At 32.7% G+C, this 27,528-nt stretch overlaps 3 protein-coding genes across 3 annotated transcripts; 1 reads left to right on the top strand and 2 right to left on the bottom strand.

The window, feature by feature from the left end:
- Positions 1 to 1,392: 1,392 nt before the first annotated feature.
- LOC124842441 (protein TERMINAL FLOWER 1-like) lies at positions 1,393 to 2,891 on the top strand. Its single transcript, XM_047318920.2, has 4 exons — positions 1,393 to 1,618; positions 1,760 to 1,821; positions 2,190 to 2,230; positions 2,385 to 2,891. Exons 1-4 carry the CDS (start codon positions 1,418 to 1,420, stop codon positions 2,600 to 2,602), a joined length of 522 nt encoding a protein of 173 aa, XP_047174876.1. The 5' UTR covers positions 1,393 to 1,417; the 3' UTR covers positions 2,603 to 2,891.
- An 8,253-nt stretch (positions 2,892 to 11,144) lies between these two features.
- LOC124842443 (uncharacterized) lies at positions 11,145 to 12,208 on the bottom strand. Its single transcript, XM_047318922.2, has one exon. The coding sequence runs from the start codon at positions 12,019 to 12,021 to the stop codon at positions 11,275 to 11,277; it is 747 nt and encodes a 248-aa protein (XP_047174878.1). The 5' UTR covers positions 12,022 to 12,208; the 3' UTR covers positions 11,145 to 11,274.
- Positions 12,209 to 17,742: 5,534 nt separating this feature from the next.
- Positions 17,743 to 21,104, bottom strand: LOC124842439 (putative purple acid phosphatase 20). The gene is made up of 5 exons (XM_047318917.2): positions 20,865 to 21,104; positions 19,039 to 19,333; positions 18,371 to 18,945; positions 18,191 to 18,279; positions 17,743 to 18,101 (listed from the first exon to the last, which is right to left on the bottom strand). The coding sequence occupies exons 1-5, from the start codon at positions 21,006 to 21,008 to the stop codon at positions 17,918 to 17,920; spliced, it is 1,287 nt and encodes a 428-aa protein (XP_047174873.1). The 5' UTR covers positions 21,009 to 21,104; the 3' UTR covers positions 17,743 to 17,917.
- Positions 21,105 to 27,528: the final 6,424 nt, after the last annotated feature.

Genomic DNA, 27,528 nt, shown 5'->3' with positions numbered 1-27,528 from the left:
AAACATAAGCAACGTGGTATTTTAATCAAAATGCTATTGAAACTTTATGAAAGAAAACTTAAACTATCCAAATTTGGAAACATGAATATGAACACAAAACCAAAACAGGCAACGAAGAGTTTCAGACGAACAAATAATGTTAGAATCATGAGCTCCATGAAATTTAAATATTGTATGTTTTCACAGTGAAACGATACCTGCAATTAGTTTATGCAATAAGCAGTCTATATATTCCACTTTCTTTCAAATCATGATTTAGAAGAAGGAATATAAAACCAAAGTGTGCTAAATTAATTATACGTAGGAACGAATGGCACCACCAATTAGGGTTTATTTTTTTAGCCGGAACTAGAATATGTGATCAAACCCATTTCCCCAGCAAAAGAATTCAAAGAGGATTTGAATAACATGAGGAAAATGGTTTCTACAATAAGAAGGTCGACCTTCTCTTTTACCATTCTTGGAACTTGGTATGAATCTTAGTGAGAGTTAAATTTTTTTATTCTGAAAAGACCTCATAGGCACTCACACATGATAGTCCCATAGGCATGTGTAGCCTCGAGCATTTATGGTGGAGCTCCTTTAATTATGCTCTCTTCCTCAAGAATCTTCCAACAAAATTTAAAGAAAGAACCAAAAATGGAGAATCATCACTCACACACCCACAAAAATAAATTTCTATTTTGTGTGCATGCAATTAAGGAAGGTTCTCTACGCAAGGCATACTGCAAAAACTTCTGCAAAAGTTCATGGAACTAATGCTAAAAATGCGGGTGTTGTTCAAGAAACTCAGAATTTTTCCTTTTTATGCTTTTGGTTTAATAAAAGGGAAGAAGCTTGTCAACTTGCGAGGAAAAGGACCCACACACAGGATTACACATGATGCTTTTTCTGACTTGATCGAACTAGGAAGGGAAAAAAAAGAACAGGAATTTTCTTTCTTTCGTATTTTTAACAACTGAGATATAGACAAGAAAGAGAAGAAAAATGCTTTATTGAGTGAGAAATCCATGCATCTGTGTACAGCCAATCAATTAAGAACCTATTCGAAGGGACCCATCTTCTGTGTTTATGAGCAGGGAAGAGAGAGAGTGAGAGAGGAAAAGGCAAAGGATGATTTGTCACGTTCATGAGTAATGTGATTTTTCAGCACAAATTATGAAATGTGCCAAATTAATATATGTTAAGAGTGATGCACGGATGCACCTGATTTATTAATAACCTTGTTTATTTTAGCTTTTTGTATTTTTCCTCTAAATTTAAATTGTGTATTGCAGCATATTTTAAAGGAGGGGGAAACACTCTAACCTTGGAAGACATTATAAATATGGAGCTAAGACTTGGTTTCTGAGCAGGACTATCAGCTTGTATTCCTCGGTTTCACTCTCTAAACTTTGTTCTCTTACCCTTATTTGTAATGGCAAGAATGCCTTTGGAACCTCTTATTGTGGGGAGAGTCATAGGAGAGGTTCTTGACTCTTTTACCACAACCACAAAAATGACTGTGAGTTATAACAAAAAGCAAGTCTACAATGGCCATGAGTTTTTCCCTTCATCTATCAACATCAAACCCAAGGTTGAGATTGAGGGTGATGATATGAGATCCTTTTTCACACTGGTATCTGTTTCTCTTCCTCTCTTCTTCTTCCTCTTTTTCTTTAAATGAGTTAAAAAATTAAAATGCTTCAGCTGTTATTTGTTGTTATATATATATATATATCTTCAATCATTAAACTAATGTCTCCCTTTTTACGCGCAGATCATGACAGACCCTGATGTTCCAGGCCCTAGTGACCCTTATCTGAGAGAACACTTGCACTGGTACTTAACATAAAGATAAACTTTGTTTAAATACTTAGACTACCCAAATGAAAATTTTATGACATTTAACACTTTGAAAGTATAAGGAACCGGTTTAACACCCGACATTCATCACATCAAACTACAGAGGTAACAAACATAAGTATACATACCTTTGTATTCTGTAAAAGTCGTAAGAAGTTGTCTGTTCTGGCTACCGTCTTCGTCCACCCACCCTAAAACAAAAAACAGTCTTAAAGGGTGAATAAATCTCGATGTCTCAACAACAAACATAACAGAACTGCATACACACATACACGTATAAGGTAAAGTAGCCATTCTTAGGTATCTAACAGTCAATAATTTTGTTGTAAATATTCTTTTTGCAGGATAGTGACAGACATTCCAGGCACAACAGATGCTACATTTGGTAGGTTCATGTAAATGATTGATCTACTAGGAAAAATGTGTGTATATTATATATATATGTGTGTGTGTGTGTGTGAACTTACTTGCTGTGTTGTGTGTGCTGATCGATCGGATGATGAGAGAGACTGACAAACGAAAAATGATGTTTTTTGTAGGGAAAGAGTTGGTGAGCTATGAGATCCCAAAACCTAATATTGGGATCCATAGGTTTGTGTTTGTCCTGTTCAAGCAAAAGCGTAGGCAGTGTGTTACTCCACCAACTTCAAGGGATCAGTTCAACACACGCAATTTCGCAGCACAGAACGAGCTTGGGCTCCCAGTGGCTGCTGTCTACTTCAATGCACAGAGGGAAACGGCTGCAAGAAGACGCTAGCTAGCTTCCTGCTGCTGCTTGGTCTTATTTACCACTGCAACCAAAGTAGTGTAGTATTGAATAAAGCGATGATAAGTACAAAGGAGTTTCAGTACTGCAGCTTAATCCTCCTCACATGTGCCTCAAATAACTCGCTGAACCAAGTTAATCATTTTCTAGTTTGACTAGTTTGTATGCTATGTTTTTACTTTCCCATCCGATGTGTACCTTCTGTATTATACTGTACTACGTGTATTATTATTATCTCCTGGATAATCCTATGAGGTCATCTTATATAAACCAATAAGAGGTTTGGTACACCATCTCGTTTCCTTTCCTTTATTAGTTTAGGGTTTCTCTTCCTTTCTTCTCACTTTCTCTTTCACAGATGCCAAAACTTTCATCTTATTCTCACTTTCCTCCTCTTTTACATCTTCTTTTTCCTAACTTTATGGATTGACCCTTCACCAATACAGTCATTTTTACACCATTTCTATTCTTTTAAATGCTGATTAAACCTTCTAGAGTCTACTAAACACACTGCGAGTTTCGATTAAACTTAAAAAATTTAAATTTTGAATTCAACTTTGAGTTCTATAAAACAAAACTCAAGTCTCATTTCTCACAAGGTATTTTTTAAAATCATCAAATATATATATATCAGAAAACCAAACCTGTCTTCTAAGTTGAGTTTGAAGGATTCCAAGACAGAAATCTAAGAAAGCCTTAAAGCTACGAAGGATTAAATGACGCTACTTTGAAATAAATTAACATTAATTTACACACAAAAAACATTTGTAAACACATTCATATGTGTTTTGGGTTATCCATTAGCTGTAATAAAAACAGAAAATATACTTTAAAATACATCTGTCAACACACTCATTTATACATTGGTTTATCCATTCATAATAATAAAACTGATAATTTTACATGCATAAGTTTTTTATATTCATTTAATATTTTTTTTATTTTTTATTTTTTTTAAATATAAAAATTTACTTTTTTGTAATGATTTTATTCTTATAATATGTATAAATAAATATAAATATATGTACAAAATATACCCTACCATTACTCTAATAAAAATATATGCACCATGTTAGCTTGAAAGTAGTAATTGATATTAAAAAATATATATCTAATATCCGTATACTATGGTATGATAGGAGTAACGTCGTACTAAAATTAATTTTCGTGGTAATACATTAATTAAGAATATTTATATAATAGTGTTTTATTTTATGAAAATATTATATTAATGTATATGAGGTTTTCTTTATTATTGCTTAATTTTTTTCCTGAATAAAGTAAGGTATCATCACTGGGGAGTTATCCTTAATCCTGAACTATGAAAAGGAAAGAAATAAATACATAGAAGATATACATATGTTTGCTATCAAGAAGTGTATTGCATACGTATGTTATGCAGCAGTTCATGCATTCAGGTTGATTAAGTCAAAATCTGCGGCATAATTAAAAATCATTGTGCCACGGAATTGATTCAAATGGATGATCTTTGAAAAACATGTTAATAAAACTAGATTATAAAAAAAAAGGGAAAAACCACAATAAGTTGCAAATATAATAGATTTTTTATAACTAAAAAAGATATAGGAGATTTCTATTATTACTTAATTTGTCTCTTTATATGTTGAATCGGTTTATTTGAAATGAATAAAAGTTATTTCTAATGGTGGCCCTATTTTCAAGTAAAAAAGTCTGACTCTCTTATGCTTATTTTAGATAAACAAGTGAACTGTGTCAACATAAAAATCACATTTTAATTGGATGTGAGAAGGGATGCCTTGATTACACTTAAGCTGATTCTGAAGGAAAACATTTTATAGCTATACTGATCAAATAATACAAATCATAAAATTGAACCAAAAGCAATAATGGAACTGTTACAAACATTGTAACTTAGAATTTTTCGATTGGATTTAATTAAATTTTTATGTGATTTTGGAAACAATCTAATCCAAAAATGAATTTATGTGAATAATATAATTTTATTTACGGAATTGGAATATTATACATATTCGTACAAATATATATATTTATAAAATTGTACTCCCAGTTTATTCTTCTATGTTGTCGAAATTACCAAATATTATTTAATGCATTTAATTATAAGTTAATAAATATGATTTAAATGCAACGTGTGTCATTTTTTTTTTACCCTAATGTTTTAATTGAAGATAGATTCTATTATCACCCAATGAAAGATTGTTTAAAATAACTAAAGATAGATTGCGCTTAAACTAAAAATATAAAATTATTTAAATGATTATATAGTTATATCACATGATAGATCGTACTATTATGGTTTAAATCATCGTTAATCCAATATTTACGCTCAAAATTATAATAATAAATTTAAAATAAAAGATAAATAATTATATTTATTATGTATTAACTATGGTAACTAACATTAACATCATATTACCATTTATATATAACATTCAATTTAACTGAATAAACGTTCAGGACAAACGAGAACTGAGATTTATGTGGAAATATATAGTAAAACAAACAATTTGTATTAATTAGTCTTTTTATTATCATGGTAAAATTTCAATGTAATATTTAAATATTGATCATCATCTGAAACTTTTTGCTGTTCTTTGTTTCACAAGATACTTCTACTTAATTAGATAAAATATTTTTAAGTAACTTATATTATCTATATGCACAAATTATTTAAATGAGGAACATATAATGAATTTACAAACTTTGTAACGTAGGGATGATAAGGCGAGTTATGTGGTTCGGTCTGCTAACTTGCAAGAAAAAGTAATAGTAATTTAGTATGTTGACTTGTTAGAATTCATCTTTTATGACCTGTAGTCTATATGAACCAATAACAAGATAGGATGAACTAGCGTTTATAACCTAAAAAAAATACTATATTTTAATTCAAGTCAAATAAAACTCTTTTAATTGTATTTTGTTATTTCTTTACTTGATGTTTGAATTCTTGTTCTTTTGTTTGTATTTAACGTTAATTGATAAAAAAAATTATAAAAATTTATTTTTATACTTCTTTATTCATATAATGTTTGACTCTAACATATTTATTTGATATAAATTTTAATTTTATATTTACTTAGTTTATTTCAATTTTATTATCAATGATACACTCATGAGATGCAAAAAAAGGTGAAACATTAAAACAAAATTATTATTACAACATTTGTATAAATTATTTTTTTAAAATTTTGTTCTTGCAGACTGGCTGGTAGAACTGCAGGTCAATTACTGTGTTCACGAGTCAATGAAATTAGCCCATAATTTTTATAGGAGGTGGAGTAGTTCGAACTGTTTGATGTGGGCTAATTGCTAGATGGAGCAAAATGGAGTGAGGCAACCTGCATTGTCATTCGTATTATATAGATATAACTATATGAGTGTTTAAATTAATTTTTCTTGTTTTTGCTTGATTAGGAATATATACACTCCCTCTCATGGGCAACAACTTTCATTTTCCTATGCTTCCATACTCATACTTTTCTCTCGTTCGCCTCCAATGTTTCTTTCCTAAACCTTTACACCCTTCATCTGACTTTCATAGTGTTACCAAACATTGTTTTTTATCCCCAATTCTCTCGTATTCTTTTCTAAATCAAAGCTATGTATGATATTCCTTTCAATGTCATTGCATATTTTCCAACATCGAACTTTACATCCATTTTGTGAAAGTTCATATTGTTTCGCATGTTAACTCCTTTCTATCTTTCCTTTGTCAGTTGTGTCTTGCTCTTAACTTTCAAGCATCCCGTTATATGCTACAAATTTCTCAGATTCTTATTCACCAATATTCTTGCCAATTCCAACCTATCAAACTTTGATGTTGCTTCGTACATCAGAATCAACTTCCCCATTTGTGCCAGTATTTGTTTAAAACGGGAACCAGGTCATCATCTCCCATATACCATAACCTTGTAGTTTTGAGGCCCCGTAAAAGAAAAGCTTCATGCATATTTTGTAAACCTACCCAGATGATGCAGCGTTCCACGAAACTTCGTTTCGATCAAGACATTCGTATTTTGTTATGATTTTTTGTCCCCTTCACTCTTCCTCCTCCTTTCTCTTTAGATACAACAACATAATTGAACATCCTACAAGGTTCGGAATACGTCGAATGTCCAGATCCTAAATTGCCTCTTGTTTAAATCAAGAATGACTCCGAAATCATTGAACATCCTTCTAAAGTCTGAATTTCATATCTTATAAGTGATGTTAATTAGAAGTGTTCACGGCCATCATGAATTTAAATTAATCCAACTAAGTTTGATGCTCTTCCATCTTCTCACCTTTACATCAGTTTTTATTCTAATGTAAGATTCAATTTAGATTATACAAATACATTATTTTAATCAAAATACATCTACATATAAATATTCCAAAGTTATATTAAGATAGATTAGCAAAGGAAATTCCTTTTTAGGCACCCATTCCCCCAACCCAATCCAACCCATTGATTACATTAATCAGCTTAGTTTTGTTTGGATTTGATAGAAAAGGGACACAAATTCAACCCAACCTAAACTATTTTAACTAGGTTGGATAACGGTTTTAATTGAACTATTTCAACTCTATCTATCAACACCCATGATGTTAATCCACCATAGGTCCAAACAAGACACAGTTCTATATCGCAGCACGTTAGTCATATAGATCGCTTTCCTCCTTTTCGTTCTGATTCTGTGAACATTTTATGCTCCCAGAGGGAGGCCTTACACAATACAAATAAATGTGTTTTAATTAATTTATTCTAGAGAATAAAAACATATTTTAGCAATTCCCTGAATTTTTTAAGGGAAAAAACTATCTTTTACCTGGATTAAACTATAACGAAAAATAGCCTAAGAGCATTACAGTCTTGGATACTTTTTCCTACACCCTATAGAATTCTTGAAACACTTGTCATTTATTTCAAAATGTACTTTCCTGAAATGTAAAATACATTCGGGAAAACATGTTCAGGAATGGATGGAGGTACAATTAGATTTTAAGGGTGTGTAGGATGATTAATCCTACAATCTTTAAGAAAAACCAAACACTCAATAGGCTCGATTCTGAAGGAGTAACAGTTGAATCAGATTAACCAAAATCATGACACAGTCAACGCAAAAACCATCACTTCAACAGAATCGAAAAAGTTGCAGCGTCTCAACATGATAATGAAGGTACCGACTAGAAGAGGTTTATAAGAATTACCAAAACTTGGTAAAACTGGAATTAAGTAATAATCAAATATTCATTGTAATTACAAAATCAATAGTTCATATAAAAATTCAGTCTACATATGTAGTAAGCAGACTAATACGTAATGACTAAACTCAGTTACAACTAAACCGGCAAAATCATCATTCTACTCGGTAATAACTTTGATTATTAATTACATCCATGAAATTAATCTCTCAGTCTGTATTATTAGTCCTTAGGAATTTCAAAAACACGGAATCCATATTCTAGATCAAATATGTGCTACTAAATAAGGGGGAAAGTATGGAAATCCACCTCAATTACAGTTACCCCTCCACCACCTTACTTGTGATCCTTTGGGGAGTTGTCTTAATTGCATCCTCAAGGGCGGTGAGTATTGATTACATATATAACTTAATTAAAACTCAAAGTTTGGAGAGTCCTCGTCTTAATTTCAAAAGTCAATTTTACGATACTGAATTAAACTTTAAACCTAAATTCTAACATGATATTAAGAGCCAAACTTACAATTGGCACGCTACATACCAATAGCCCTTTACATGAGGAAGGTGTTGGAAAGTTTAGGTAGTCCTCTTGTTACAAGTTAGCTTTATAAAATTGAACTATTTCTTAAACGAAATTCTAAGAGCTAAAAATGTGATATCCATGCTGCAAACAATTAAGTTTCATAGATAACATCCCAATCAAATTTGCTACCGGATTACAAAACATTGAGAACAAGATTTCAGTATGTTTCCGCAAGCTGGCAAATGAACATCAAAATGGAATTCGCACCTAAAGGTCACTTTTCACATGGAAAACTTTGATAGTGAAAGATTTATGACAATCCAAGTCTCAAGCTGCATTACCAAACTTAAAGCTCCTTCAACACAAAGGAAACACTCTACAGCGTTTCCAGATGCTACTTACGAAGTATATTCCATCCATCATAATCATGGCGAATTTTAAGGTATGTTGTCATAAATATTAATGTTGTCAAAGCAATCTATCAACGTAACAAGCCAATATCACCATCAAAGGAAAGAACTATATACCCCAGTTAAATAGCGATAAGAAACAGCAATACCCTATAGAGCGGTGTGCCAGCGTGGCTGGCATGTTGTTAGACATGTCTTTGACAGACTCCTGACACCCATCAACATTGTCACGATTAAAATTATTCTTTTAGACCCAAACACTCAATACAACACGGACACATTTCTAACATGGCTTGAGAATGAGTGAAACTAATGCCTATTGTTGGGGGCTAAAGACTTTCGAGACACTCCTATCATAAAAATATCAACTTGCATTATGAATATTGCAGGACTCAAAGCATTTTATAGTCAAGCTCGTTTTCACAGAACTTAATTACCTCTTGTAACTATTAAGAGATATGCTTTTTGGTATTTCATCTGAGAGTCGTCATTACATGAAAATTATAAAGCTTAACAACTATGTTTTTAGAATATTAATTATATAAATATAACTCATAATCTTAATTAGGATTTTTTTCATGTTAATTATATGTTTGTATACATTGAGGTGTTGCCGTATCCTATATTTTGGACATTAGCAATGTCCTGTTGTCTGTGTCAAAGTTGATGTTTCATAGGTGATAAGCCCAAAAGATAAACATCGCAAGAATCAAAGCATTTTATAGTCAAGCTCATTTTCATAGAACTTAATTACTTCTTGTAACTATCAAGAGATATGTTTTTTTTTGGTACTTTATCCGAGAGTCATCACTATATGAAAATACTTGATAACTTTGTTTTTAGAATGTGAGTTATATAAATATAAATATAAATCCTAATTCTTAATTAAGGTTTTTGCCGAGTTGATTATTATTAGAAAGTGGATTTTTAAGCCTAACTCATCCCCACAAAACCGGCTTGTAAGGTGAGGTTTGCACCTCACTTATATATTATAATTTGGCCTTATCTCTAGTCGATGTGGGACTTCCAACACACCACCTTCACGTCGAGGTATAGACATCTCGTGTGTGATAGTAGAAATTTGGTGGTCCGATAACGGCCCGATAACGGTGGAATAGAAGAATAGAATGCCCACTTAGAACTTGATAGGATAGGCTCTAATCATGGCTCTGATACCATATTAGAACTTAAGAGTCATCACTTATATATTATAATTTGGCCTTATCTCTACTATATGTGCGACTTCCAACAATTATATGTATGTATACATAGATGTGTTCCCGTATCCTCTATTTTGGACATTAGCCATGTCTTGTTGTCTGTGTCAAAGCTGATATTTCATAGGTGATAACCAGAGAAGGTGAGTCTTAGTAGAGAATGAAATAAAGGGTATCACTTGACAACAGCCAAGAAACACCCTTCCAAGGAAAATGCCCCTTAAAACTAAATATGGTTTTCTATTACAATACAATTGTCCCTTTGTCCAATATCTCCCTCGTATTTATACCCAACTTCCAATCAACTAATAGCTATCTTGTTCCTTCTAGTGTATACATTTATAACAACCTCTTCCTGCTCCCAAACAAATAGTCATAACTCCAGCACACAATATCATGTTACTTATGAGTTGAAATCCCCTTAGCCGGCATTGCTAGAAGCTACGGTCACTAAGCATTCATACTGAATCTCTCATTAAGGTAAATTGAAGAGCCCAAACTGTTTGACTAAGATGCACTTGTAAGAGTTTATTTACAGCTTATATAGATTTATATTATAATAACATAAGTAGTTGTATAAGTATGTGAAAAAGGTTACAAAATCAGATCATAGAATGTTTATCAGCTATTTATTCAACTTACTGCAATAAGTTCTTCAACTTTAACTTGTGAAACAGCTTACAACCTGAATGAAAACAATTTGACCCTATTTCCTCTTTACAAAAATTAATTTATACACAAGTAGAAGTTGTTTACACCTAACAGCTCAACATCTGCTTGATTAAGCTATTTACCTGAAGGACAAAACTAAGATGTAGTACTATAGTATGGATAGTATCTTTATCTAGTTAAATTTGGAGTGTCACCTCGGTACAGAATCCTTTATTACGTGGATTACTTAAGCGAAACTCCAACTCTAATTCTAATTGGAGAATAATACTAGTAATATTGTATCTGAGTTTATCATTTACCTAAGCTCACCCACCTCTAATTTAGATAAGCACACAATTCGCTTGCTAATAACTTGTGACCTTCGTTCTAGCACCACTCAGTCACATACAAACACCGTGATTGCAAGAAGATTTACCAATAACCTTGCAAAATCAGAACAAAAAGGTAAATTAAATATATATTTATATATATGGCTCCACAACACGCACGCATGTAACCTAGGAAAAACTTTTCAAACACAGACAATCAAACAAACTAATAACTCCATTTTCTATACCATAATACGACTGTACCAAAAAAACTACAAGGTTCATAATGCAGGAAGAACTAAAACCATGGGAACAGGGATCCAAAAATCTCAGTGCCATCGACATCCCTAGAATATGACAAGCAACGAAAACAGAGTGTAAATCAAGAAAGACGCGTACGCAATCAATCCTCGATGTTCATCACCGCCATCAGCGAGCGACACGACGAGACCCGTGGAAGCCCTCGTGGCCCACAGCACGAAAATCGCAGCGACCGAAAGGCGAATGACCCCGTCGACCGGTAAAAAGAGCGAGAGCGCAGAGAAAATAACCACCGGCAACATACAGTAACCGACGACACTGGTGCAGGTGTGCAGGTCGAGATTACCTGTTCGACCGGCTAGCATATTGAAAACGAAATAAAGGAAAATGGAAGAGACCACGATCCAGCCCAGGATCACGCCAAATTGAATCTTTCCCGCGAGCAATTGGAAGAGGCAAAATGACATGTAGAGGAGGATTGGACCTGATAGATCCGAGTCTTTGTGAACCGTGTGGTTGACGCGAAACGGGTTCAGAACAGATCTGATTTTGCTCCAGATTTGGTCCGGGTGGATCCCGAGCTCGTCGAGAAGGGGCTCCTCATCGTCGAAGTTGGCGGAGCCACCGCCCCCAATGGAGGGGCCGGCGTAGATTGGTCCCGAGGAGGTGGACGCCGTGGCGGAGCCTATGTCGAAGGACATGAATGGAATGCCGGAGTTCGGTTGGAACGGCGGCGCGGGCATGCGCCGCTGCTGAATGTTTGGTGCCGCGCCGCCGGGATTTCCGGCGGAGGGGAAAGCCACCGGCGGGACTTTGAACTCTTTATTGGCCATAGGATAGAGATCTGGTTGAAGGAAAATAATTTCGCGGTGGAATTAGGGTTTTGAGAAGGTTCGATCTATGAATTTGGGGTTTGTCGTTGTTCTATTCTATGAGTGCAGAAGCGACCACGGCGATATTGGAACCTTTTTCGTGGCTCGTTCGATTAGGTGACGTTTACTTGATGGGATGGACCTTAAGCGCTTAAACGGATTGAAAACGTTAATGTTTAACTTAATTTACAAGAAAAATGTTACAATTATTAAGACCTATTATCTGATTTTAAAATTTAATTTCTATATGAAAATGAGAATTCCTTTTTTTACTTTAATTCCAATAGACGTTCCTTTTTCACTGTAATACGGTTCAATAGAAAAATTCAAATCATTTCAACAAATGAACAAAATTTGTTCAGAGCTTCTCCCTATACCTCCATGAATTCTTCCCGCACCTCCAAATTTATCACATTGCCCTTTTAAATGCAGCACAACTTAAAAAAAATAAAAAATCTTTTAATGAGATTATTTTTCAAAAATTAGAACCCTACACCCCATAACCCATTCCAATTCCCCACCTCACTCTCTCTCTTGCTCTCTTGGCTGCTCTATTTTTCTTCTTCTCTCGTCGTCGTTCCTTGTCTTGTTTTCACTGCATCTCTTCTTTTTCTCAGTTGTGCTTTGTACTAAGGTTGGTGCTTTCTTTCTCTCTTCGTTATTCCTGTGTGTTTTTCCATTGATAATAAAAGGACAACCTCATTTCGCCAAAATCATAATCAGCATTGGAAATGCGGTGGACCCTTAAGCAGTGTTCTAACTACGGTTAAGGGTCTCCAGCGTTCGAATTGCGGTAAAAGGTCGTCGGTGTTCGAACTTCGGTTAGTTATACTTCGAAGTGCGGTTCAAACGGTGTTCCACTCTTCTAATCTCAAATATGATCTTAAACTTTGCTTGCTCTAATGAAGAATCAATCCGACCACCACTCAACCACCGAGGACCACACCAACACACAAGGGGATCACAACTCTCCAAACACCAAACCACGAGAAGGAAAGAAGAAGAAGTAGAGCGAATGAGCTAGCCACGGGTGATGGGGTGCAGGGTATATTAAACCATATTTTATATTTCATGTGGGTGGTTGGACAAATTCTTTAATGTAAAGGGTATAATGGGAAAAATTTTAAAGGGTATAATGAGAAATTTGGAGGTGCAACCAGAACTCGTGGAGGTGCAGGGAGAATTACTCAAATTTGTTTTAGTTATGTGAGTTACTTATAAAATGAAATATTTTTTAGGCTTAAATGCTTATTTCGTCCCCATGTTAAGAGGTGAATTTCTGTTTTGTACTCGGTTTTAAAAATGAAGACATTGGGTCCCTATGTTAGGAAAATTTTATGAATAAAGTCATGTCCGTTAAGTTGATAGTAACGGTGTTAATTTCATGCTGATCTGGCGTACTTTTTTTTCTTCTTTCCTTTGTTGTCCAACTTTCTCCTCTGTACGGTTAAGCTTTCTCTCTCTCTTCCAATCTCATTTTTTTTCTTATTGCCTTAAAAATGGGTTCCATGGATATGCGACTGTGTCATAGGAGGCAAGCTCCGCGATAGGGAGGGCAAGGACATGCAGGCAGCCGTTGCCGGGTATACCAAAGTTCTGAGCGGTGGTGATAGAGAGCAACTGACCCTATTCCTGATTGTAGAAGGTGTGTCACAGGAAACGACGAAGCTTCTCTCTGACGCGCATAAAAGGGTTGAACTGTTGCGTCCAGTGTGGACGACATTGTCGACGACGCTCTTGGTTGGCAGAAGGGAGGCATGATGCTGCTAGGCTGCCGCGAATGGAGGGGGAGGAGAAGGCTGCTCTCCTCTGCTTGGGTTTGGAAACCCTTAGGGTTTTTTGTTTTATTTGATTATGATGTCGAGTTCACTTTCAAGATCCCTTGGTTGAGTGTTTTCAATTGATTGGGAAATTGTTCTTCTTGATCCAGTTGATGATGAACAAGGATAGTGGAAACAATTGTTGATCAGGACACATGATTACGACACTGTTGGGAGACGTCGGAGTTCTCATGCTGCAAGCGGATTCCCACCATTGAATAGAGAGAGAAAGGAATTCTTCAACCAACATATCCATGGTTTATAATTGAGAATGAGACAGAAATCAATATAATATTTGGTTTATAATTCTAAATCAGAGTAACTTTCAATGAAACAACATGCTTTGAAGTTTGAACATTTGGCAGGGGTGTTAATATATCAGAGTACAAGCAGTGGCCATTAGTAAAATTAGTTGCATCAGTGGCATTAATCACGTGATAACCATACCACGTCACTTTATTGCTGGTGTTAGACCCTGGTCCACTGTTGTTGTACTCTACGTAATACAAAGTGCTTAATGCAAAATCACCGTCCCATGCACGCAAGCCTGACCGTTGATCAAATCATCCATAAAAGTTTGCATATAAACAGTTCTAGAATATTCCTTCCAGTGTCTTGGTTTGGATATGTTCTTCCTTGTGCAGTGATGGCGTTGAATTGACCCTGCATGTGGAGACGATGATACATGTTGCAACTTTGCAATACCACCTTAGTGTTTCCAAATATGAAATCTACGGTGTCGTAGATGTCGCATTCCCTGTAGAATTGCCTCAGCGAATGAACGTACAATGTGTCTTGGTACCCCTCGAAGTTGCAGCTATAAAACGTGGACAATTCTGCTCCGTTTCGAAGGTCCACCGTTTGGTGCTTCACGGCTCCGGCGGTGTTGTTGATAGTCGTCAACGTTGCAGTTTTAGGGAGGGAGAACAAATTTGCAGTAAGATGGGTCTGGGGTGGATTGGCATGCGGTTCTAGGGGGAGACAGGAGTTGTAGGATTTGAAACGGTGTTTGTGGAAACTATTACAGTGTGAAATAAAGGTAAGAGAAAGAGAAAGATTGAGAGAGAATAAGAAAGCTTGGAAGCCATATTGAGTAGTAGTAGTAACATATTGTTTTGGTGACTTCAAAACTGCATTTGGCTCAATGAATTTATATGTGGAGAGCAACAACTTTTTTAACGAGACAGAAACCTCTCATTATGAGACTGGAAGAGAGAGAAAAAGTTGAATAGTGCAGAGAAAAAGTTGGACAACAGAGGAGAAAAGAAAAAAAAATACGCTAGATCAGCATGAAATTAACATTGTTATTGTCAACTTAATGGAGAGAACCTTATTCATACAAATTTTCATAACATAGGGACTCATTGTCTTCATTTTTAAAACCGGGTACAAAACAAAAATTCACCTCTTAACATGGGGACGAAGTAAGCATTTAAGCCTATTTTTTATAAAATTTAAAAGAAGTTAGTGAGTAGAGATAGAAAGAGGTTGAATTATTCGAAAAGAAATGAGTTATTCGTGAGAAAAATTAAATTGTACATATTTAAGGGTATTGAAGTCAAAGATAAACTAAAAATTAGAGATTTTAGTTTTTTTTTCAACTTTTTATATTTGTTCATCTCTATTTTTGTTTCGCATGATCCAATTTGTATCCTAAAAGTTTAACTTGTTTGTTTACAAACTTTTCTTTAACTTTAGGTTTAATCATTTGTGTAGTCATTATTTATGTTGACTTTTCTCAAATAAGTTCATTTTTTTTTCAATTAGATCTCTAAAAGTGAAAAATTGTAACAATTGGGTCATTGTCGTTAAATTAGGTTAAGGTGATGGAATCATTAAATTATGTGGCATATGCAAAACATGTTATGTGGAAAATGTGTAATTAAAAATTTAAGGAAAGAAGGGTTTCTGAAATGTGAAATTAAAAGATCACCAAATTAGGGTTCATCAAAAGAAAATTGGGAACGAGGGTGTTCGAGATTGGAGACCCAACAAATTTAGGATTCATAGAGAGTTCGAGATTGGAGAGGGTTTTAGCAAGGTTGTTTGTACTGTTCTTGTATGATGTTCTCGTGAAATTAGGATTTCTGATAGACGTCTTATTGTTCATTTTTTTTTTCAGCATTGTGGTGTGAGTTGTTGAAGTATGTCTATGGGTCATTTTTATTCTTCCACATACAATGAGTGTCGAAAGTAATATTGTAGTGTCAATTATCGCGGTGACGGAGGATGAAAGAGTTTGAATGTATCACTGATTTGTCATGGTGGAGAGAAATTTGTCTTCAGAACTGCAAAAACAACTAAGAATCGGGGCAAACAATTATGGGGTTACCCTAAGTACAAGGTAGATTTAATGGAACTTTTTGTAGTACTGATGGGTTGTGTTTGGTTGGTTGAAAATGGAGTACTAATTGGTTGTTCTTGAAAATGGAGTATTGATTAGTTGTTTTTTATTATTTTTTTAAATAAAATGGAAGTGAAAATGTTGGATCCAACTACTAAAGATGGTACAGCGATTGTGGATTTGGTGAAAGTGGTAGCTATGAGAAGTTGGAAGCAAAGGATCAGAGGTTGGTGAAGATTGAAGAAAATGAAGGTGATAAGATCATACTTCATTTGGAGAAAGTTGTATTGGGTCTTCAAACATGGACAAAATTGTTGATAGGGGTTGTTTCTTTTGTATGTGTAATGAACATTATTGTACTTGCAATATTGATGGATAGGGGATGATGCGTTGTAGGTCTAGTGTAGCAAATTGAATGTATTATTTTGAATGTAATTAAGATGTGTTGCAATGTATTGTAGGTGTTGCATATGTTTAATGAAATTAAGATTTACATATGTTTAATGAAATTAAGATTTGCACGAAATAAGATCAAATGCTCTCTCATATTTGCTACATTGTGTTTTTGTATTTTGAACAAGAAGTGGAAGCAATTTGCATTGTTGTTGATAGTAATAAATACATCATCTTTTATTCAGCTAATTCAAATTTAATAGAAGATCCAATAACATATCACATTGAAATGCATTGGTAAATTGTACATTGAAAGTAAGAGGACGCACTCCTAGAAGATAGACAAACAACATATCACACTAATAAAAGTTTTGCATCTCAGGAGCATCACTTTTCTTTACTCTTCTTTTCAATGTTGGATTATTTTTCTAAAATTGAAACTAATTGTTATAAGATTCACCGATTAAATCGAGGAACTAATTATTAATTTTGTGCAATGCATATTTTTTTTTGTAAATATCGACGAATTTTAATCTATCAAAAATTTATTAAAAAAATGTTGTTATAGATAAATTTGTGATGTTTTTATAGATTTTGACCGTTCATTTCTTTTTTTTTTTTTGTTGTTGTGAAATATGTAATGCTACAAACCAAAAAGTGTTCAATAGAAAAAAAACATAATTGAAATTTAGTATAGTAAAAATGTAAGTTTGTTCTATCCTTGGTTTTTGAATGATTCCTATCAAACATCTACCCACGATATTCTACCTTTTGCAAATTAGATGGGGAACATAAATTCATTTGAATATTGTTTATTGAAGTTAGATAAGAACGATAACTAGTACATGTTGGTAAAGAAAAGCCGGGGACATACAAAAATGTATATGGACAGAACACCACATAAAAAATTATATTTATCATTTTTATTGACTATTTATAATTTAGTGTCACATATATTTTTTAATAAAGAAATAGACTTTACATTTTATGATTTTATGATTTTTCAATTACATTTTATAATAAATGTCTATATTTAAACGGATTAATTATTAAGTGAAGATAACAAACATAAATAACTAAGAGAACAAACATTTATTTTGAAATTTGAGAATAAAACTCTTTCCGTAATTTTTTACTGGAATAATATTTATTAGAATATAGCACCGATTGCCTTTCATTACATAAGTATTTCAGTCTGATCATAATAAAATTCTATTTTTGTTGTTGTTGATATATTTGCATCCTATATTTAGTTTTCCAGGATTAAATAGCTGGAAATCCTATTAGCATGATTGTTTGATCACTGTTTACAAGAAGGATTGGAGGAGAAACTCGTAAGCCAGATAGTATCACTAACAACAGCTTCATCGTTATCGTTCTTATGCCATGTCCACCGTGCGTGAGATGCATTAAATACTTCCAATATACCATGTCCAAAGCTAGCCTCCCTGAACATTGATATCGCTGGCTTAGGATCTATGTACCTGTTCAAGCAAAAAACACAGCGAATTCATTCATTGTAAATCAAACATCATGAATTTACACAAATTAATTATGGTGAAACATGAATTACTTATTAGCAAGGCCTTCACGGTTACCCCCGTCCCCGATTGTGATATGCACTGGACCACAATTGTTAGCTTTGTCTTTATAAACCCGTGTCTGATAAAACAAACAAATAGGTTAAATAAAACAAGAGAAACAAACAGATCAAATAGTAACACCAGTATGAGTAATAATATATTGTACTCACAAAGCGTTCATAAGCATGAACATGGCCTGCAAAAACAACATCGACACGGGCTTGGAAGAGCAAGTCTTCCATGGAAGCTTTCATTTCAAGGGATTCAGGCTCACCCTGATGAGCAGTGTTGGAGTTGTACCAAGGGGCGTGAATGAGCACCAGAACCCAGGGAGTTTTTCCCCTGTTAACCTTTTGCAGGTCAGATTTAAGCCAATTGTATTGCGGAGAAGAAGGTTGAAATTTGGCGTAGGAGCCAAGCATGATGACATGAACGCCAGCGACATTGAAAGAATAGTAGAGGTTAGAGTCTGATCCACTTTCTTCGAAGGGCATGTGCCATCTGGCGTTGTATGCCGTGAATGGCTCTGAGTGAACGAGAGGAATCTTCTCCTTTTCGTGGTTGCCTTGGGTGACCATCCAAGGACGCTGGCTAGCTAAAGGTTCTACCAATCGACCAAAGGAGTCCCATAGAGGTTGAATAAAGTCTGCGTAGGATAGGTCACCGGGTAGAATCAACATGTCGTAGTTTGATTTAGCTACATGCTGCAAGGTCGAAGTCGTCCAATCCGTTTGTCCAAGATCTCCTGCGACATCATTCGAAAACATTTACACATGTTGTAAGGAAAACACAGTGTAATTAACATTCTTCATTCACTGGGATATATATGAGGGGATACCAACTACTGCAAACTTGATGGGAAGTTGAGAAGGTGGAGTCTTGAAGTTGTATGTTAGGGAAGAGGGTGGATCACCCAAACGGTAGTAGTAGACAGTGTTGGGGTTGAGGGGACCAATTACAACGTCATGAATTTCACCGGACTTGTAAAGGAGATAACGGTAGGACGAGGTAGTCCCTGTGACAGATAATGCATTTGCTGAAGGAGATGGACCGTAGGAAACCTTTGGTGAAGTTGGGCTGTCTGTGATCCACGATATCCTCATCTTGTTTTCGCCCACTTGAGATATGTGTACCTGAGACAGAAAGATCCACCCATTGCCAACACATTCATTATTAAGACTTCGTCGGAGGAAACTTGTTTAGAATAATTTATGAGAGAATAACCTGTGCCAACACTTTAGTTTAAGAATTTTCTCTTAGATAAACTAATAATTTAATTAGTGTTTCGATCAGACCTATGTAACCACTTGCATAAAATTACATGATTATCTATATTTTTCTAAAATTACAATAAATGTATATAAATTAAATCATTCAAATTTTTAAATTAAACTGTGTTCTTAGTTGTCAAGATTTACAAAGAGAAAGAAATCAAATAGCTTTTTTTAGAGATACTAAACACAGAATCTATTTAAATTTTAAAAGTAATAATTAAAAGAGTAAAATTTAAAAAAATGTATACAATTATAGATATATAGTTATAAATATAATTATAAATAAAATAGATTCTAGTTATTGAAATAAAAATATTATAAGTAATATTATGTTACTAAAATATTAAAAATAATTAATTTTTAAATTTTAAAAAATAGTTTCTAAAACGATAAATAATTTTTTATAACGTTTAACTATTTAAATTAAAAAAAATAGTTATTAAAATTATAAAATTGGAAAATAGATTTTTTTTATTATGAATATTTATTTAAGTTTAAAAAATAATAACTAAGAGAGTAAAATTCAAAAAAATAGACAAAAAAAAGCGTATTTTCGTAGATTATAGATAATAATTTTTTTATTAAATATTTAAAAGAAATAAAATAAAAAAATAGCAAATTCATCCCTTCTCTTCGATTCGCGAAGAGGAGTGAGAGGGAAAAAATATGAAAAAATGTGCAAAGATAAAAAGAAAATGAAAAATAAAGGAAAAACAGTCTATATATTAATATTTAAATTAGTTTTAAATTGAGAATACTATTTCAAGAAAAACAATCGTGATAATTTAATTTCGTACAAAGTTTCGTTAAAAATAAAATTGTAGGCAAGTTGAACAAGTTTGAGGTCGTTATCTTATTTCTTTGATTGATGCAAGATGCCAAAAAGATGAGAAGACACACGCAACAACAAAGCGTTTGGTTTAACCATTTCGCGGTTTGGTACCAGATTAAGCCAATCCTCTCCTTCTGGTAATCAAACATGTTGCCTTCTTCACCCGACTATTCACATGAATTGAAAAACATAAATACTTAAAAATTGATGAAGATTACGGTAACATAATAATTTTTCAGTTAAAAATATATATAAGGCAACAATAAAACAATTGCACACTCAATTTATCGATGAGAAATCTGAACCTCAAACATATGTTGTCAATAAGATGTTGATATATGTGTTGGCTGGCTCCAGTGTTCAGGAACATTAAATGCGCCATGAATGTGAATTTCAAAATTCAAGCAGTTACTCTATTGAATATCCACAAAATTAATAAGAAAACTCGAGTTTCTTGAACAGTTTTTCTTTCTCACTTCGCTAACTGGAAATGCAAATAAAGCATCGATGCAGAAAATCAAAAGTCAAATTTGCATAAGCGTAGTAGTTTGTTGTTACCTGTTGTGGCAAGTCGGAGTGATCCATGTTTGGAATAAAGAGGTTTTGACGAGGTGGTGGTCGATTGTAACCATAAACGGCGTCGAGTTCGAAGATTCCGACGATTAGCAAGAACCCTAGCATGCACATTCTTTGCACCAACATCGTTTTGAAATTTCGGTGCTGAAAATGTTGTCACTGGAATCAAAGAAATTTGAGATTGAAAATGAAGAAAGAGGAGAAGGTGGTTGATGAAAATCAGTGAATGTGTGTATATATATTTATTGCGTGATTTGAATATTCTACGACCCACAAGTTTCCTTGTGCGTTCACACTTCACAATCTGTAACCAATCCATATGTGTCGACATGTCTTGGAACTCCAGCTGTTGTATTCATACTTTAATTTCGATTATGGGATATTCTGATATTCCCTTTTTCTAAAAAATATTTAACCTTGTTGCAGTTACGGAACAGAATCAACGATGAGAAGACAGAAAATATTATATTTTTCTCTCCAGTTATTAAAAAAATCTAAAAAACCTGTTTGTTTGTTTTAGCCTGAGTTATGCCTTTTTTTGGTGAGTTTTAGGATAAAAGGAAAGAAACAATTCAAAAAATTGGAAAGGGAAAAAAAATATGTAAATGGAAAACCTTCAAAAGGTTAATGTATACAAAGGAAAATTAATTTCAGTAATAATAATAGTTTTACGATAAAATGAAAGGAAACAATTCGAAAAATTGGTAAAGGAAAAAAAATATATAAATGGAACAACTTCAAAAGGTTAATTTATACAAAGGAAAATCAATTTCAATAATAATAATAATAGTTAACAATGCAATTGGACGAGAGAAATTAATATTTATATTAAAAAAATTATTAAAACCTGACACATTTACTAAAGTATTTTTTGTCTAATTACATAAATTATTTGTGTGAGTTTTGGAAAATATAACGTTATTTGACAATAAAAGTGGCGTTTTATCTTTTTTGAAAAATTAGAGGCGGTCATAACAAATAAGTCAATTTACTCATTATTACCGTTCTTTTGTTTCTAAATATAAAAATGATTTGTTATTAAAATATATCTATAAGATGACACTTTTTAAATGACATTTCTTGTAACAAACCAGAAATCGAAATTACTAGTGATTGATTTCCAGAGCATTCTTAGATGAAGAATTTTTATCACAACGATAACGATATGTTTTGCTTTCATTCGAGTTGCGATTTACTTTTCCTTTGTCTGGGCGAAGCGTATAAAGTTTATGATTGGAACTACGTGAAGGACATACAAATGCTAATTAAGTGCTAATCCTGGTTAATGCCATAATGGGAATAGTCAAAAGTCAAAACAAGTTGTTCTCCTCATTAAATCTAACTTAAATGTTTTCTTTTAATGTGATGTTTAATTGACAAATGTCTTACTGTGGGACTGACGAAATGCAAATTATTATAGTATAAATATTTCATCTTGAAATCTAAAAGAATTAAATAAAAAATAAGTAATAATTTGGTAATTATATGAATTAGAAGGTATGAAAATGTAATTACCCAATCTAATACATGTGTTAAAAATGAAGTTTAACCATGTTCAATAAGTTTCATCGTCTTGGAATAGTCTAAAATATTTTTATTGAACAAATATTCACATATTAATAATAATTATAACAAATTTCATCAATTTAATCAAATCAAATATTGTTATTACTATTTGCGTTAAGATACTATATTATTGTTTTTATTATTACATATTTGAGATAAGTCCTTATTTTATTAATATTATTTATATCACCTTATCCGTTTTATAACATGAACTCAAAGGTCCAAAAACATCATAAATACATTTGTTATTCTTCAGGAAATACTCACTCTTACACCCATATTCATTCTTTTTTATGCATAAAGATCAAAACTCCCTTATAAATCTACAACAATAGTTATCATTCTATCATCGGGATGACACCTTTTGAAGCTTTGTATGGAATGAGGTATCGCACACTGTTATGTTGCTTTCATGATGGAGAATCAGTGACGGTAGGTCTAGAGTTGTTACAACAAACTACTGACAAGGTGAAAATGATTCAGGAACGAATGAGGGCAACTCGTAGTAGGCGGAAGTCTTATGCTGACCAAAGAAAAACACCGTTGGAGTTTGAAGTTGGAGATTATGTGTCTATGCGAGTGACACCAACAGCGGGAGTTGAGGGTGTTATTAAGTCAAGGAAGTTGTCACTAAAGTTTATTGAGTCATATCAAATGCTTAAGAAGATTGGTCTAGTAGTTTATGAGATAACACTACCACCTCGGTTGGAAAACTTGCACAATGTTTTTGTCTTAGTTGAGGAAGTATGTGCCATATCCAAGTCATGTATTAGAGGTGGATGATATTCAAGTTAAAGAAGACTTGACCATTGAAACAAGACCAATACAGGAGTTAGATGTAAAAACTAAGACTTTGAGAGGGAAAAACATTCGTGCAATGAAGGTGTTGTGGGATGAAACTACTCATGAAATGACTTGGGAGTTAAATGAGGTTATGGAGAAGGAGAATCCTCGTTTTTTTAGTAACTAGAGCAATATTCCGGGACAAAAATTCTTTTGAGGAGGGATGAATGTAAGACCCTAGGAAAATGTGGTAATTAATGAATAATGTGGTTGCAAGACTTTAATATGATTGTTTGATAATTGGTGTTTAAGGGTTAGGTGTTTTCTACAATTATAATTATTGTGTTTATTATTTGGTGTGTTGATTACCAATATGATGTGTTGGATTCATGGTAGAAGGGTGATTTGGGATTGAATACATGTGGGCCAAATTTTAGAAAGAGAGTTAAAGTAAACTTTTGATTTTAATTTGTATTTTGGGCCCAAGGGCAAAAGAGTCTTATACCCTCATTAAGTTAAGGGGGTGTAGAAAGAAAAGAATAAAAATGAGATTATGAAAAAAAAAATAGAAAGATTACGTGAATCTTTGAAATATTTGGTGGTTGTTGATATTTTGAAATAATACACCAGATAAAATAAGAGAGGAAATCTTAGTGGTTTTATAGATTAAACGAGAGATATTATTTTAACTAAAAAGATATAGATAAAATAGAAAAAGATAAAAAGGAAGAGAGTAAAAGGGGGCTAAATATTGCTACCCTAAAATAAAAAAGGAAAATTAGAGAGTTAAGGGAGAGAAAAGACGTTTTCTAAGAGAGAAGAGTAAAAGCTAAAGAAAACCCCCATGCAAGGAAGGACTTGATGTATTTTTAAAATTAGATAAAGTCCTAGGATTGGCCAAAATATGGGAAGCTTACCTTTGTTTGATTGTTGTTGTACATCACATGTGTTCTTGATTATCTTATTGATAATGCTTGTTTTGATTCATATGAATACGATTATGATTATATGTTGTTAATGTTGGGCAAGGGTTTGTATATGCATGAGCATAGGGTTTATGTGATAATTATGTTTAGTTTTCCCTAAGCATGTATTATGTGTGTTTTGTTGAGTTATCCAAACAAAAATTGATGCTAAGGAAGAACAAAGTTACGATGCATGGGGGTTTCCGTGCAAATATATGTTGTAAGTAGTGGGTTAAAGGAAGGAAAAGAAGTCATTCCCACATAACATAAAACTTACACTATTGTTTTCATCATTCTGAAATCGTTCACCGTTGGATCGAGCTTATGTTTTGACAATAGGTTCCAGACGTATGGTTCTTTTTTTTAACCTTTCGGATTGTCAATTAGTGGTCTACTTTGGGAGAAAACATCCAAAACGAAAAGAGAAAAGTATTCCCGCATAACACAAAACCTACACTTGTGTTTTCGTCGTTGCAAAGTCGTTTACCGTTACATCGGGCTGATTTTTTGACAGTATGTTCCAAACGTATAGTTCTTTATTCTGACCGTTCGGATCATCAATCAGAAGTATAGTTTGGGAGAAAACAGTCTCTCATCAGGAGCTCTATTTTGGAAAAGTTGCAGAACGTGATGAGAATCAGAGAATGAATTTTGGGGTTTTGTTTAAGGTCGTGTTTGACTTGTGAATGAGATTGAAACATGTGTGAGTGTTGGGATGTACCTTCCTTGTGTGGGGGTGAAGGTGTCTTCCTTGTCCTTATGTGGCAGGATTACATGTTCCTTGCTAGATTGCGGGACTACTCGAATGTATCTGTATGGGGAATCTACAAATGGGACTGTAGGAGTGGCTATAATCAACGAGGTAGGGTACAATAGTGTAACTGATTATTTTCACTGTGGTGTTTACGGTATGATGATGCTCATGGTGTTTCTCATGACTGGGATATAGTCATGATGGTGGTGTATCTATGATGGTGATCATAGTGGTTGCGATGCTCCAAGTGATGCTATGTGACAGCAGTGTTACTATAAGAGTATAATAAGTAGTTAGCATAGGTGCTAAGGAGTGGATAAACCAAGAGTCTGTGTGTGAGATATCAGTGATTACATTAAAGGTTGAAGATCGAGGATTGAAGATCAATGATTAAATAATTCGTTTGATTAATTTGTTATGTTAGAGGATTAAGAATCTTATTGTTATTACTATTATGTATGAGGTGTTTGATTATTGTTGATTTAATCAGTATGTTCATATAATGTTATTATGATTATTTTACCGGTAGCTTACCCATACATGTTTGTGTGTTTGCATGTTAATGCGATGATCGTATAATGTGTGATGTTATACGTGAGCAAATGATGTTGCAAATGGTGCTGAGACATGATAGATTCGAGAGATGACAGAGGACAAACTTAGATTTTTGTTTACAGTTATTATCTTTGAACTTTTAGACAATGTAATTGAAGCCATTTTATTTCCTTCGTTATTTTCATTGGACAAATGTTTTTGAATTATTATGTTTTATGCACGTTTAAATGTTGATGTTTTGAAAATATGTTTTCGGGTTATAATAAAGTTTTGAATTTTATCGGTTTTTGAATAATCCGTGACACCATGAAATTTGGAGCGTTACTTAAACTCATCTTTCCTAATTCCTTTTAATAGTATAATTGTATGATGTGAAAACCGCCTTAAAGTTCTCTTCTATTTTAAAAATTTGCATAAAATTTTTTTAAAAAAAGATAAGTAATATTCGTGAGACCTTCTTAAAATTAATTTTCTTAATTTTTTAATAATTATTTATAGAAATATTTATGATTTTTTTAAACAATGATATTTTTTTATGTTTGTTAAAATTTAATTAAAACACACTAATATTATAAAAACATTTGACATCATGTAGTCTTCTTTGAACTATAATCTGATAAAATTATTTATTTTTAGTAATTATATTAAAATTCATGTTTCTTCTAACTTTCAACAAGTTGAGAGTGTAAATTTTAACGATGTACTAAAATTATAATTTCATTTCAAAAACTATATCCGCATTGATTTCCTAGTTATTGTTAATATAAAATAATAATTTATCAAAACCAACTGCATTTATAATTTTTATTTATCAATATTTCATATTTGAATCATTCTTAATACACATGTTAAAAATCACGTATCATGATAAAGTCACGATTAAAATATGTATTATGATACTAAAATCACACCACTACAAAACAAGATGTTTTTGTATTATTATTGTTTTTATTTTCACGACACTTTTCTTTTCTATATTTAATTTTAGACAATATGTATCTATTTCATGGTAGAGAGCTATATATTTGAATTTAAATAATATTGATTTAATGTAAATATTATTTATTTAGTCGTAAATTATTACACACATCTAATTGATTTTAAACTAAATACTGTTAAATTTGTTTGCAAGGTAATTTTAAGTAATTACTTAAAAGTATAAAACACAAATATTGTAGGAAAGTAGTTAAATTCGATATTTTTTTTATTGGATTAAGTTGAAGTCGAGGAATATGTATATTAAAATAGAGCAGACCAAAGTTTAAGAGAAAGTGTAGAGAAGATACATAAAAAAAGGTCAAAAAGAAATATTAAATAACAATCTTAACATCATTATAATGATTAACTTTATTCATCCTTGAAAATAAAGTTGCATCATCGTCCTAGAAAAGAAGGTTCTAACAATATCAGTATGCTCCATGCATCGTAAAGCTAAGGATTCAAGCTTTTGACTCGTATTAAAAAAACACGTATTTGTATGATAAATAAATTACATTTAATATAGCCAGACCAACTAATTTGGTTTAAGTTCAATGTCATTTTTTAATTCTAATCCTTTTTATAAGTATTTTGATTTTAAGTGTGGTGAGTAATACAGTCAAAACTAATCATTATATATAAGAAATATTATTCGTTTTAAAGACTATAATTTTATTTTAAAACATAAAATTCTGTTATTATTTTATTCTTAAAAAATTTAAAATAATGAAAATAAAAAAATATATTTAAACTATGTTAAATCACAATTTCTAAATAATAAGAAACGATATATCAAAAATATTATGTAATTTTTTAAAGAAGTCATTAAATTTTAACAAACAACACTACAACTTCTCGTGTAATAATTATTTTTGATGAAAATATACATATGACTTTTAAAATTCTCGATCAACTGACACAAAATGATTTTAGCTTGATAAATAATTTTTAATCTGTGTTTGATATACAATTGCATTAATTATTTGCCATCCTGTTAGATTAAAGTTCGAACATAATTGTCATCAATGCGAGATATTTGTGGTCT

The sequence above is a fragment of the Vigna umbellata genome, chromosome 5, assembly GCF_029865625.1.
Source record: "Vigna umbellata cultivar VRB3 chromosome 5, Vumbellata_1.0, whole genome shotgun sequence".
NCBI lineage: Eukaryota > Viridiplantae > Streptophyta > Magnoliopsida > Fabales > Fabaceae > Vigna > Vigna umbellata.
This window is presented reverse-complemented; position numbering and strand designations above follow the sequence as displayed.